Source organism: Bos indicus, chromosome 17 (assembly GCF_029378745.1).
Source record: "Bos indicus isolate NIAB-ARS_2022 breed Sahiwal x Tharparkar chromosome 17, NIAB-ARS_B.indTharparkar_mat_pri_1.0, whole genome shotgun sequence".
NCBI classification, from domain to species: domain Eukaryota; kingdom Metazoa; phylum Chordata; class Mammalia; order Artiodactyla; family Bovidae; genus Bos; species Bos indicus.
The window spans coordinates 57,950,917-57,964,650 of record NC_091776.1 but is presented as its reverse complement, the minus strand read 5'-3'; the positions used below and the strand labels follow the sequence as shown (position 1 = coordinate 57,964,650).

Below are 13,734 nucleotides of genomic sequence, written 5' to 3'. Positions count from 1 at the left end.
TTTCCCAGAACTCCGGCAGATGTGTGATGCTGTGAATAGATGAGACGCCATAGATCTAAGCTGCGCTGAGTCACTGAGACTATTTCCTTTCTTAGAGAAGGCTTCCCCACTCTCCAGTGACAGGGCTGACGATTTCTTGATGTTGATCCTGAGAGAGCTCAGAGGTCAATTCTCTCACCAGGCTGTCCAAACAAAGTGGACTATGAACATATTCTCAGGACATGCAAGGGCAGGACAGGAGTGAGCAGCTGCCCCAGCACATGCAGTGCGGCTGGAAGCCACATGGGCTGCACCCACAGCTTGCCAGGAGCAGGGCTGACCTCAAACATGGTCAGGAAGCGCTGACAGGGCTTTCTGCTGGCCAAAGGGGGCGTCACCAGCCTGCAAGATCCACATGGAATGGTATCAAAACCCAACAGCTTCCAAAGGTGTGCACCATCCTTCTTGCACCCAGCAGCTAGACCTGAGCAAATCTGAGATCTCCTTTTCCTACATCTCCAGGTCGGTTTAGTCTCTAACAGCACAGCTGAAGGATGAACATTTCAAACTTCTGCTCCCCCTTGAGAAGGGGGACTTGGGGGAAAAGACATCTTTGGGCCACCAGTGGGTGAGTGGTAGGGCAGAGGCCTTGTAGTTCTGGGAGTTTAAGGTGCTGATCACAAAGAGAATGGGCAACTCCTGGCAGGATAGCCAATTTTCAGGAGAATAAAAGGAGAGAAAAAATTCAGTCGATGGGTCAAAACTGTGACACTTTGAATAAATCTGTGTTTATCCCCCAGGTTAATCCAAGGATAAACCGGTCAGTGCCGCCTTTCAATTAAGATTTCCCTCTCTATGGCAAGGGGAGAGCATCAAGATAAAATAATTACCTTCTCTGGCCAGATGCCCAGGTGGAAGTAAAGCCTGGCTTGGAGGAGGAGCAGCTGCACCTGGTCGGGGTACATCGCCAAGTACAGGTCCAGAGAGTCCCTCAGGAGCTGGTAGGACTGGTCGATGCCCTCCCTATGAGGAAGAAAACTTCATTTTAGCCTACTGGCTTCCGAGTTAGGGCCTGCTTTTTCAAAGACCAGGTTTCAAAACGAATGAGACACAAATCCCACACGTTCCCTGATTCTGATACTTCCTCTCTGTTTAGCAAAGTTACAGTGCTCTTAATAAAAAGAAGGAAGAGACAGAAATTTCGTACCCCACTAATTTAAAATCGTAAAAGTGCTTTCCTTGGAAGTCACCTCAACAGCACCATACATCAATCAGAAGTGGATTCTGAATAGGTGGTGCACGGAGGTCTTTCAGGACAGTGAAACCATTCTGGATGATGCTACAGCGGTGGGCAGGTGTCACCACACATTTGTCAAAATCCACAGACTGGACACCACCTAGAGCAAAGCCTGATGTAAAGGACGGTAGGCTCATCAATGGTAACAAATGCCTCTGGAGGGGATGCTGACGTGAGAGAGGCTGTGCGTGTCTGGAGGCAGGGGGGAAATATTCTGGACTTTTTGCTCAGGTTTTGCTGTGAACCTAAAACTGCTTTTTTTTTTTTTGATGCAGACCATTTTTAAAGTCTTTACTGAATTTGTTACAGTAATATTGCTTCTTCTTCTTTTTTTTTTTTTATGTTTTAGTGTTTTTGGCTGTGTGGCATATGGGATCTTCACTCCCTGACCAGGGACCTGCATTGGGAGGTGTAGTCTTAACCACTGGACCACTTTAGAAAAGTGGACTTTATGGGAAGTCCCCCTAAAACTGATTTTTTTTTTTAAGAAGACTAAAGTCTATTTTTAAAAAAATTCTACCATTAGGCAGAAAACTATGACTCCAATGTATACATTTCTTTTTTCCCTGAAAGACAATTTTCTTTGGACTCAGAAGCCTGACTGTTTCATATTTTTGCTTGTTTCCTTAACTACTGCTGCTAAGTCGACTGCTTCAGTTGTGTCCGAATCTGTGCGACCCCATAGACGGCAGCCCACCAGGCTCCGCCGTCCCTGGGATTCTCCAGGCAAGAACACTGGAGTGGGTTGCCATTTCCTTCTCCAGTGCATGACAGTGAAAAGCGAAAGTGAAGTCGCTCAGTCACATCCAACTCTTCGCGACGCAATGGACTGCAGCCTCTCAGGCTCCTCTATCCATGGGGTTTTCCAGGCAAGAGTACTGGAGTGGGTTGCCATCACCTTCTCTGGTTCCCTTAACTAAGTGATTGGTATTGTTGTTCAGTCACTAAGTCGTGTCCGACTCTTTGCAACCCCACAGACTGCAGGTGGTCAGGTTTTCCTATCCTTCATCTCCCAAAGTTTGCTCAAAACTCATGTCCACTGAGTTGGTGATGCCATCTAATCATCTCATCCTCTGCTGCCCCTTCTCCTGCCCTCAATCTTTCCCATCATCAGTCTTTTCCAATGAGTCAGCTCTTTGCACCAGGTGGCCAAAGTACTGGAGCTTCTGCATCAGCATCAGTTCTTCCAATCGCCAGTCTAAAATGTTTTTGTTACTGGAGAATGCTTTCAGCTTTTATAAAAGAGCCCTTGTCCAAGTCCATTGCAAAGACCTCGAGGAAAGGTCACTGAGCACATCCAAAGACTGGACAGTATTATGTCATGGGAACTGGTTCCTCCCCTGTGGCCCAAGGATGCTGCGCAGCATCCAGTGCTCCTCCGTACGGCAGGCAGGCTCGTGAAACAAAACTCTCTGTAAGGCGATTTGCGCCTCCAAAGACGCACACGCTACAAAAGAACTGGAAAACCGAGAAAACCTTACCGCTTCCCCAGACTTAACAGGTTTCCCACCATTCGCTGCAACACCTTCTTCACGTTCACCACCCCGTACAGTGCTGCAGTCACGTGCTGGCCGATCAGGTATTCACACTCTTTCACTGTCAGCTGCTTGCCTTTCCCAAAAGCATCTATGTAGATGTAGTCGAAGATGTCCAGGGTCGTCCTGCCCAAAGAGCAGCAATGTAGTGAGTTGTCACTCAGGCTGGAGCTGAACCAGTCAAAACCCCCTAATAAACAGCTCAGAGACAGAATGTTAACACAGTTGCATTTCTGCTGAAAATATCAAGGCCTTGTCCAAAGTCTGAAAGCTGACCTTTATACATACTCTAATGGAGTAAGATGGCGATATACTGTTATTTAAGAAACAGCACTGATTTGTGCCATTTAATATAGGTTTTGAGAGACAGTAACCCTAAAACTCACTGCCAGGTAGATCTATTCAAAATCCAGTTGAGAGGTATTTCTGGAATGCCTGAGGCAGTCAATAAATTCCACAGAGTAGCAGTTACTATGTGTGGAGCCTGGGCCCCTCGAGGCTGTGATGAAAGTTAGAGGAGTCTGGAGCCACAAGGGTTCTGGCCTCAGCTCTGCAGACACCCTCAGGCAGCTCAGGTGAGAACCTGCTCCGGATCACGGAGAGCTGTGTCCCTGGCCTCCACCCCCGCTCCTCCCTTGGAACTGCTTTGCACGAACCCAGCTCTCACACGAGGTGGCGGGGTGGGGTGGGGGTGGGGGGTGGCCGGCAACACCAGAGCTAGGCAGGGAGGTGGTCCTAGGAGGCAAATTCTTACTGCAGTATCTCTAACTACATGGCATTTTCCCGAGGAGGATTCCTGAAGGGCTGGGGTGGGACTCTCAGGGAAAGCTGTGTTTTCTCCTTTGAGCAACTATTTCACTTTGATCTTATGCCGACTGCAAATCATGCAAGAGACTTTCTCTTGGGCTGCTAGAAAGCTGTCAGATTTCTTCCTTGAGTCATATCAATAGCCCAGCTTTAGCAAGACATATATAAATGTTCCAGAAATAAGGAATGCTCCTCAATCCCTTTTTAGTCTAGGAGAATCACACAAATGCACACAAATTTATGGGCAACGATTCTAAATACAATATGACCAAATCAAATACAGTGATGTATGATCAAAATCTGTATGACAGAGTTAAGATGTTCCCTAAGAATGAAATGAGGGTTGAATGCTAAAAAACTTCAGCACATGCAGACTACAAGAGCAAAACCATATGATTCTATCTGTAGACACAGCAAAGAAATTTGAGGGGATAAAAATCCTATTAGTAAAACTCTGAGGAAATTACAATTTTAGAAGGTAGTTTTGATCATCTCAATGAAAGGTACTGCTCCCGAACATCATGTCTGAGGTGAAATTGTAAAGTCACACCCAAGGCAGAGTGCCTGCTATCACTGTTTCTATTCCCTGTGTTCAAGAGGACCTAGCCAGCAGAGTAAGCGAAAGAGACACAAACATATAACAGTTGGGGAAAAAAAAAAGAAGAGACACAATGTCATGATTCAGACAATATGATTATCTACACAGAAAGGCTGAAAGACCTAACAAACAGCAGAGGGGCCAATCAACCCAGATTTGTGTCAGCCATACCCCTGTACACCACCAACACATAAAGTGTCATTTAAACAATGACCATTTTCAATAGCAACAAAAAAGTGAAGGTGCCCCGGAATAACTAAGATGTCAAAGAGCTGGCTATAGTAAAGAGTAAAATCCTTTGAAGGACATTAAAGATGACGACAGACAGATGGAGCAGGGACACACACACCATCTCCTCACGTGAATCCGTGAGTTCAGAGAAGCTCTGGGGCCAGCTGCCACACTAGAGCTTCAAGGGGCCTGACCACGGACTCTAAAGCTGCTCGTGGGCTTGAGGCTTAGAGGAGCCAGGGCGATTTTGAAGGACTCCACGCGGGTCTCACCCTCCTAGTCTTTAAGACTCACGATATGGTCACAGTCAGCAAGCACTATGGTCTCGGTGCAGACATGGAGGCCAAGAGCCCAGCAGGCGTGCACACCCCCACAGGCCAGACGTTTCCCAGCCTCAGTGTCTGCCAGGTGTTTGGGGTGCTAACAAACCACTTCACTGTTCGTCTGCAACGCGGTGTACATTCACTGGAGCCTAAACAAGGAGACACGATCCTGCTGGCACACACAAACGTGCCCAGCAGTAGGTTACTGCGGTCAATAACACGGTAACTGGTGTTTTAAATGCTCTGTATCATGCAGAAGTCCCTGGTGGACCACTAAATAATACAGACATTTAAGGATGTTTTAGATATTTGGGGAAATTGGTTGAGTTACTCAGGGAGAGGGAATGGGCTGAAAAAGCATTTTTTTCTTTTCATTTAAAATAATGGAAAATGGGCACCTACTCTCCCACAGAGAAACTATCCAATACATCTTAAGAAACAGATTATATTTGGGAAACAAAGGAAGCTTGTCCTTCTTATTTAAGGAAACACACACATGTCATAGAATATGGAAATAACAAGTACTTTCAAACTAACCTCTATAAAGGAGAGGAGGGAGAAAAGAATGGAGAAGAATACCAAGGAGGTGTTTTATTTCCCAAACCCAGAGGTGGAAACACAGAGACCAGCATCAGAATTCCACCACGTGTAAAGCACTTGGGTTCTCTCACTGAACCCTCCAAAGCACTGTATGAAAAACATCAGCCCCATTTCACAGAGGAAGAAACAAGCCCAGAGGAAGCTGAGGTCTGAACACAACTCAAACCTCAAAGCTCCGCTACTTTCTTTCATTCTGCTCATCACTTCAGCAAAGGGTACCACCACAGTCATCAGGAAGTAGTCTCAAATAACAGGATGTAATCAAATAACTTTGTTTCTTTTCCCTCTAAAGGGCACTTTTAAAGAGAGGGCATCTCTGCCCATTTGACGAACTGTTTTCAGAAAAGCTTGACTACTGCTGTAAAGGAGCTTTCTGTCCAATAGGATACCAGGTTTTAAAAAAAGAGAGAGAACAAAACAGAACTCTTTAACCTGGTCTGCAAAGCAGCCACTAACCTTGCCTGAAGGAGCTCCCCTGCTGAGAACATGCGTATTGGCTTTTGCAAATGAAGAACCTGGCCTCCCAGTTCCCTCTCCCCAGCCCAGTTCCCTCTGCCTCCCCCACTCCACCCCCACCTCCCTTCTGTGGGAGGTTCTATGGAAGACTGGAAAGAAATATCTTAAGAATTCTTTGTCACTGATTTGCTTTGAACAAAGAGACTTTGAGATTCATACAAGACCCTGAACTGTTAGTCCTTCAAAAGTAAACTGTTTTCTTTGAGATAACTGGAGATTCACACTCCCGTTGGGAGAAACAAGGTAGAAGAATGCACACTGCCCTTCTCCCCTGAGCAGATTATGGACTTGGATACAATCAAGAGCAAACCAGCTCTCTCACCACCCTGGTCCCCTTGATAACTTCTGCTGTTACACTTCTCTCAGCACAGGATAATCACATGGGGTCGGAGATGGCTCACCCTTCTGCACCTTGGCACCACCTTAGTAAGAAGTGGCTGGGGAAGTTGACAGGCTCCAGTGGGACCCCCAACTGCCGGGCAATGGTCAGGTAGAGCAGTGACATGCTGATGGGGATTCCTGTTCTGCGGATTAACACCTAAAGAAGAAAGCAGGCTTTAGCTTCACACAGATGAATTACACCTTCTCGCCTCTTCCACACGCCTTCCCAGTCGGCGCCCACTGTGCAGCAGGTGCGAGGATAGGTTTTCAGACTTAAATGGATGAGTACTTTATTTATTTAGATCAGGGCTCTGTGGACTACAGTCCACATCAGACCAACCAGCTGTTTTTGGATTGCCTGCATAAGAATTTTAGCGTTTTTTTAATGTTTACAATAAGTCGACCAAACACCATTTCATAAAATGTGAAAACTATATGAAATTCACATGTCCTCGTCCACATACAAAGTTTTATGGGGACATAGCCACACTTCTTTGTTTCTGGATGGTTTGCGTTTTCCTTCACATGACTAGGGCAGAACTGAACAGTTAGGACAGAGGGCATTTGGCTTGAGGAGCCAGGTCGAGAGAAGTCAGTCTGGCCTTCACAGCAGAAGTCTATAGACCTATGGTTAGGCCCTCCTTTTTCTAGGAAGAACTTAAGGGTATTTCAAAGAAAAGTGTGTAAGACATGACAAAAGAAAATACAGGTATCAGAGCAACAGAACAGATATAAAAACAGAGACAGGTAGGGAGAAAACAAAAAATAAGCATCAATGACGCAGTCTGTCACTTACTTCTTCCAGTCTTCCTGGAGGCCAGTGCAAAAAGGGAGACCTGCTTAGTTTCACTGTTTACTGTTCACAAGAAGCGATCTGACCACACTGAGTCAGAGGAGTACCTATTTCTAGCCAGGAATTTACTTCAAGGGTTTTCAGACAAGAGGGTGCTCTGTGATGAAAAAGATAAAATCCACAGCAATACCCTCATAGGAGAGGCAAAAAATGAGTTTCACCAGGCATTGGCAGACCAACAAAATCTAGTACTTGCCCTCAAACACTGTACGATTCATCAGAGATAAGCTCCACCTACCTACATTGTAACGGTATTTTCTCTCACCCCCACATTTACCTGGTGCATATATAAGTTCAAGGCGTTGTAGTAATCCATTCGGTTCCCCTTGAACTTCAGCTGGTCATATAGAACGTGGTTCATGGCATCCAGCACCTGACTCTGGAGCTCTATTTCCATGATCATGGAGGATTCGCCTGAAACACCGAGACCTACTCTGAGGACACAAGCACAAATAACGCCGTGACGAGTGTCCCCAACAACCCCTGACGTGAGACACTGGCAACACCCTAGGAAGGCTCATCAGGTGTCGCCAATGCTGGGTGGAAAAGAGACTGTGTTTGAAGCCTCTGACATCATGCGGGTTGTGTTATCTATCGCTTTGCGGGGACATAATAGGAATGCACTGCAGAATTTTCCAAACTAACCAATCACTCTAGGTTTTTCTTTTACAAATACAGCTGGATCCAAAGCAATTCCACACCTGCCTTGAAGGCCAAGCTGGGGTGGCGACTGTTTATGCCCCGGAGGGTTTTGCAAACAAGCTCCACGATGCTGTCAATCTGAGCCTGGATGTCCTTGAGACTGATGTCAGAGAGAGGGTTGCAGTACTGGTCAATATACACCGCGCCTGAAACAAACAAGAATCATGGATAAGTTCTTACCTTTGCCTTTTCTTAACAGTGGTCATTCGTCCCAGACTCCTGGGGCCATACTCCTCAGATGGTTCCTATCCTGGATGTCAGGCCTGGCTCCTAATCCACTGAGAAGGGGCAACATGCTTACAACCAAGGAGCTGACATTTCATTATCAATATACCAAAACTCTCTCAGAGGTCAAGGACTTACTCTGACACATATATCCACGGTCTACTGCCAAGAGAGATAAATACCATAACGGAGCTCTTTTCAGGCTACTTCTCTCCCCCTCTTAATTATAATTCAAAATCCAACAACTCTGAGAACTCAATAGTATACAACAACATTTTGACTTGGAAAAAAAAAATCGTTGAAAGTCCACAATGTCAGATATGCCATTTCCACTAACTATTCCCCTGAAAGGTGAGCCAGTAAATGGACTTTGGAGATAACCGGAGTTTGAAATTAAACAGTTACACTCAAGAAACCCACAGTTAAAAAGTTGTACAGAGCACACCAGAGACACTGTCTGTCAAAAATCACTACTTTACTGCCTCAGGTCACTTTTTAACCCTAGAATCGAAGAGCTAACTTGCTTTTTTGTCACAGGATATTTTCACTTGGGAAGTTGTGGAGTCCCTTAAAATCCACAAGGTGTTCTCAAACCAGCTCAGGACCCCGATTCCCAAACTTGATCCCCAAGTGACCAGGGTATCAAGTGACCAGGACCCCATTTCTGGTGTTTCCACCAGCCCAGGCCTGGTTCCTGGGCCTCCTCAGGACTGAGTTCCCCCATCAGCCACGTGACAAGGTTTTTGCTGCATGGCTCTGGGATCTGCTGTATCTGACTGCTGCTTCCTAGACTTCATCAATGGCATTGGATGATTCTAGTCTGCCACTCAGAACCAGAATCCTAGAGCCAATTTCTATTCACTCAACTACTTAAAATAATCACTGCAGATGGTGACTGCAGCCATGAAATTAAAAAGACACTTGCTCCTTGGAAAAAAAGCTATGACCAACCTAGACAGCATATTAAAAAGCAGAGATATTACTTTGCTGCCAGGTCCATCAAAACCATGGTTTTTCCAGTAGTCACGTATGGATATGAGAGTTAGACCATAAAGAAAGCTGAGTGACGAAGAATTGATGCTTTTGAACTGAGGTGTTGGAGAAGACTCTTTTAAGAGTCCCTTGGACTGCAAGAATATCAAACCAATCAATACTAAAGGAAATAAGTCCTGAATATTTGTTGGAAGGACTGATGCTGAAGTTCCAATACTTTGGCCATCTGATGTGAAGAACTGACTCAGTGGAAAAGACCCTGATGCTGGGAAAGACTGAGGGCAGGAGGAGAAGGAGATGACAGAGGATGAGATGGTTGGATGTCACCAGACTCAATGGACATGAGTCTGAGCAAGATTCAGGAGTTGGTGAGCGACAATGAAGCCTGGTGTGCTGTAGTCCATGGTGTCGCAAAGAGTCAGACAGGACTGAGCGACTGAACTTAAAAAAATGATATTACTTTATATTATAAATAAAGAGGAAAGAGAAGTAATTGTTTTCATAAATAAAGCTCATCAAGTTATTCTTGACTGTGGAATAAACAGAAGATGACTCTCAGCTCCAGGACACATATGCGAAGACTCCAGGGCACTGAAGATATTTTAATGAACTGAAGCAGTCACTTCAATTGCTTCTGGATAGCACAACCAACGGAGAAGGCAATGGCAACCCACTCCAGTACTCTCGCCTGGAAAATCCCATGGACGGAGGAGCCTGGTGGGCTGCAGTCCATGGGGTCGCTGAAGGTCGGACATGACTTAGTGACTTCACTTTCACTTTTCACTTTCATGCACTGGAGAAGGAAATGGCAACCCACTCCAGTGTTCTTGCCTGGAGAATCCCAGGGACGGGGGAGCCTGGTGGGCTGCTGTCTATGGGGTTGCACAAAGTCAGACACGACTGAAGCGACTTAGCAGCAGCAGCAGCAGCACAACCAACAAGATCTATCAACAAGAACCTGCACACGGCACTGCGGAGTATATCTTGATTATAAGGCCAAAGAACCAAGAAATACAGTGACCACTGGAAACAGGATGGACATGGTTTACCAGCCACTGCTGCTGTGTTAGGTTGGAGGCAGCAAAATCTGCAAGTGCTGCAGCCATCAGAGAAACTTCATGCAAATGAAACCTGGAATGAACCTGGAGGGCGAGTAGGACTTAGAATGGAATCCTAAAGAAAAGGGATACCATGCACGAGGAAGTGAAGCCAGGTATCTGTGCGTAGGGTGCCAGTGAGGAGACTGGCCTGGCTGGAGCAAATGGCACATTTTGGACAGTGATGGAGACAGGCCTGACCAAATAAAGGAGGGGACTGAAAGCAGGCAGAGATTTAATTTTAAAAAGGACGCCAGCTGGCCACGTGGCAGTATCACGTGGAGTGCAGACGAGGCTGCGTTTCAGATGGGGCCGGCACTGTATGCTGGTGACTTGGGAGCCAGAAAGGGCAATGCCCATGAAAGCAAGTATTACTTAGAAAGCTGCTGCTGGGAGAGGTAGGGAGGCCTGCATGAGACCAGGAATAGAATGGAGACGTGACTATGAGCAAGGGAAAAAAAAAAATTAATGTACTGGGTATATCACTGGGAGTAGGGAATGAAAGTGAATGAAGAGTCACACTTATATTTCATAACCAAAATCTGTGGGAGTGTCTGGGTAATATGTTAGGAATTTAAAATCGTTTTTAAAAAATGAAGTCACATTGTGTTCTTGTCCAATTGGACAGGAACAGAAAGTACTACCCATCATCTTGCCTGTCCACAGGACTTCTTTCCACTCACTGCTCATTATGGACGAGAAGACTCACTGACGTGCAGGAACATTTTGTCCTCATTAAACTCCAACCAGAAGGGTTAAGGGATTTGCTCAAGGTCGCATGGAGACAAAACTGGACACATTTGTTTCTGATGTGGAAATGAGACTTTAAAACTTAGAAAAATGGGGAATTAACCTCCTTAGCTAAAATATCAGCTTCATACTTTGAACTGACAATGCATCTTTAGAAAACACTCTTTAGCTGACAGCTGAAGATTCTGAGCAGATCTTAGCTCTAAACGCAATCATTTTGCTCAGACCATATATTGTGATCAGACCATATATCCCAACCTCCAGAAGCCATGTAGTACAGTTTCCTTCTCCACTGCTTCTTCATCAGGGCCACTTTCCACCACTGCTCTTGAGGGCAACTTAGCTGACTATCACAATATCAGTGCTGAAGTCTCACCTTCAAGATACGATTCATAGTCATCAGGCTGTTGAAGAAAAGCCTTAAGATTATTTAAAATTTTCTGTTGTCGTAGGTAATAAAGGATTTTTTTGGCGTAGTATTTCCAGGTCAAAGCTTTTCTGGAAAAAAACAAACAAGTTAGCAATAAGTCAATAAGAATTAAGATATTAAAACTTTCCATCATCCATTTCTTTACGTCATACTAATCATACTGTGTTAAGAGTCTACTTAACAAGAAAAGTACATCTGGCTCACAAGCGTAGAGTACTTCTCATGGAAACAGCAGAATTTAGGACTTTGAATTTGTAATTTACCACTAAATTAGCTGTGCTGAAATTCAAGAAACGGTTACCCATTTGGCTTCAGATATACTAACAGGAAATCAAAGAGAAACCTGAAAAGTCAGGGGAATTGGGTGAGTCTCAGGAAACAGGCATGAGGCACCTGGAAGCTTGCTGGCCACTTGGCACCTGCCAGGGGCAACTCGGGCCTCAGGCTGCTGCTGTCTCATCCATTCTCATGGCTTCAGACACCATCCATACCAACAGCCCTCGATTTATTTTCCAGAATGGATTTCTTCCTTCAACTCCACACCTGTATATCCAACTGCTAAAATGATATCCCACCTCAGTATCTGATGAGACCTTAACTTTCTCCCTTCCTAGGGTCATGGCCATCTCAGACTGAGGCAACTCCATCATTCCAGGTGGGCCAAAACCTCTGGAGTCATCCTTGACTCCTTGCTTTTTCTCACAGTCATATTCAACCCATCTGCCAATAGTTATTAGTCTTATCATCCAAATGTATCAGAAACATAAAACATGTCTCACTAACTCAACTAAATCACCATCCTCTTTCATCTGTTTCATAGCAGCTTCTGCTTTGAACAGTCATAGTCAATGTTCAACAGGGTAGCCAGAGGACTCCAGCTGACATGTGAAGTCAGCACAAAAATACTCTGCCCCAAATTCTCCAACGGTTTTCCACCTTGCTCAAAGTAAAAATCCACGTGCCCATGATGACCGGAACAGTCCTTTACACTCTTGCTCCAGTTACCTATCTGACCCCTCAGTTCCTGTATCACCCCCACCCCACTCAGTCCAGTCACCGGCCGTGGGGGCTTTCTGACCGTCCCTTCATCACAGCTGCTGGAGCTCACATTAGGCCCCCTCACCTTTAGGCACTCAGTTCCTCCTGACTAGCACATCCTTTGAAGGCAATGGCACCCTACTCCAGTACTCTTGCCTGGAAAATCCCATGGGCAGAGGAGGCTGGTGGGCTGCAGTCCATGGGGTCGCTAAGAGTCGGGCACGACTGAAGAGACTTCACTTTCACTTTTCACTTTCCTGCATTGGAGAAGGAAATGGCAACCCACTCCAGTGTCCCTGCCTGGAGAATCCCAGGGACGGGGAGCCTGGTGGGCTGCCGTCTATGGGGTCACACAGAGTCGGACACGACTGAAGCAACTTAGCAGCAGCAGCACATCCTTTCCCTGGAGATCTGCAATCTGTGCCCTCATCTCCTTTCAGGTTTTGATTCAAATGTCACTTTGAGTAAGGCTCTCTCCAATCACTCTGTTTAAAACTGGACCGCCCCCCGCCCCACCCCCACGACTCCCTCGCCCTCTTCCCTGGTTAACAGTTCTCTAGAACACTTCTCATTTCCTAATAAATATTTTACTTTGTTCAGCACCTCTTCTCTACTCAAGTGTGAGCTCCCTGAGGGCAAGGTTTTTAAGTGTGGCTGACTGCTGTATCCTCAGCACCCAGAATGTCTGACACAGCAGATGCTCAGTAAATAACTGCTGAGCAACTGAATTTCTCCACCGGATCTCTCGAATACACATAGGGATTGTGGGAAGTAGCAGGGAGTTAATGATTATCTTATCTGCCTGGCTTCATAAATAATGGACTCTTCAATTTTCAGGGAGTAAATGAAAATCAGCAGAGGTTTTACCAGCTTTTTAATCTTTGGGTTGTAAAATATTGCCATTGAGAAAAATCACATGAATCAAATAAATAACTTAATTACTATAAGGGAAACACCCCTGGATCCACCACTCAGGCCAAGAAACAACTTTGAAGAAACCCTGGAAGCCCTCCATGGGCCCTCTCCCCCTGCCCCACCCCCACCCCGTGACTACGATCACAATCCTCGCTCTACAGTCACCACTACTTTGCTTTTTTCCAGAGCTTTCACAAACATGCATCCCTAAAAACTCCAGACCAATCTGGTAAGATTCCTTTTAAGTCACTTAATTCACAGGCTTCCCCTTCACCTTTTTTTCCCCTTGTATTTTATTTGTTGAAGAAACCTGGTTGTTTGACCTGTATTTTCCCAGAGTCTGGAATTTGCTGACTGCATCCACGTGGTGTAGCTTAACATGTTGTTTTCTAAATTCCTGTAAACTGGATGTAGAGGCTTGATCAGATTCAGATTCCATTTACTCTTCATAGGTGGTAGTGAGT

The 13,734-nt window shown here is 45.5% G+C and overlaps 1 protein-coding gene across 4 annotated transcripts in view; it reads right to left on the bottom strand.

Annotated features, from left to right (window-relative positions):
* Positions 1-13,734, bottom strand: part of FBXO21 (F-box protein 21) — a 37,061-nt gene that overhangs the window by 15,240 nt on the left and 8,087 nt on the right. For all 4 annotated transcript variants that reach the window (XM_070769595.1, XM_070769596.1, XM_019977518.2 and 1 more), the window contains exons 4-9: positions 11,264-11,385; positions 7,822-7,968; positions 7,398-7,534; positions 6,288-6,424; positions 2,758-2,937; positions 870-1,002 (exon numbers count right to left, since the gene is read on the bottom strand). In XM_070769595.1, the coding sequence (XP_070625696.1) occupies positions 870-1,002; positions 2,758-2,937; positions 6,288-6,424; positions 7,398-7,534; positions 7,822-7,968; positions 11,264-11,385 (856 nt within the window). The remainder of the gene's footprint in view (positions 1-869; positions 1,003-2,757; positions 2,938-6,287; positions 6,425-7,397; positions 7,535-7,821; positions 7,969-11,263; positions 11,386-13,734) is intronic.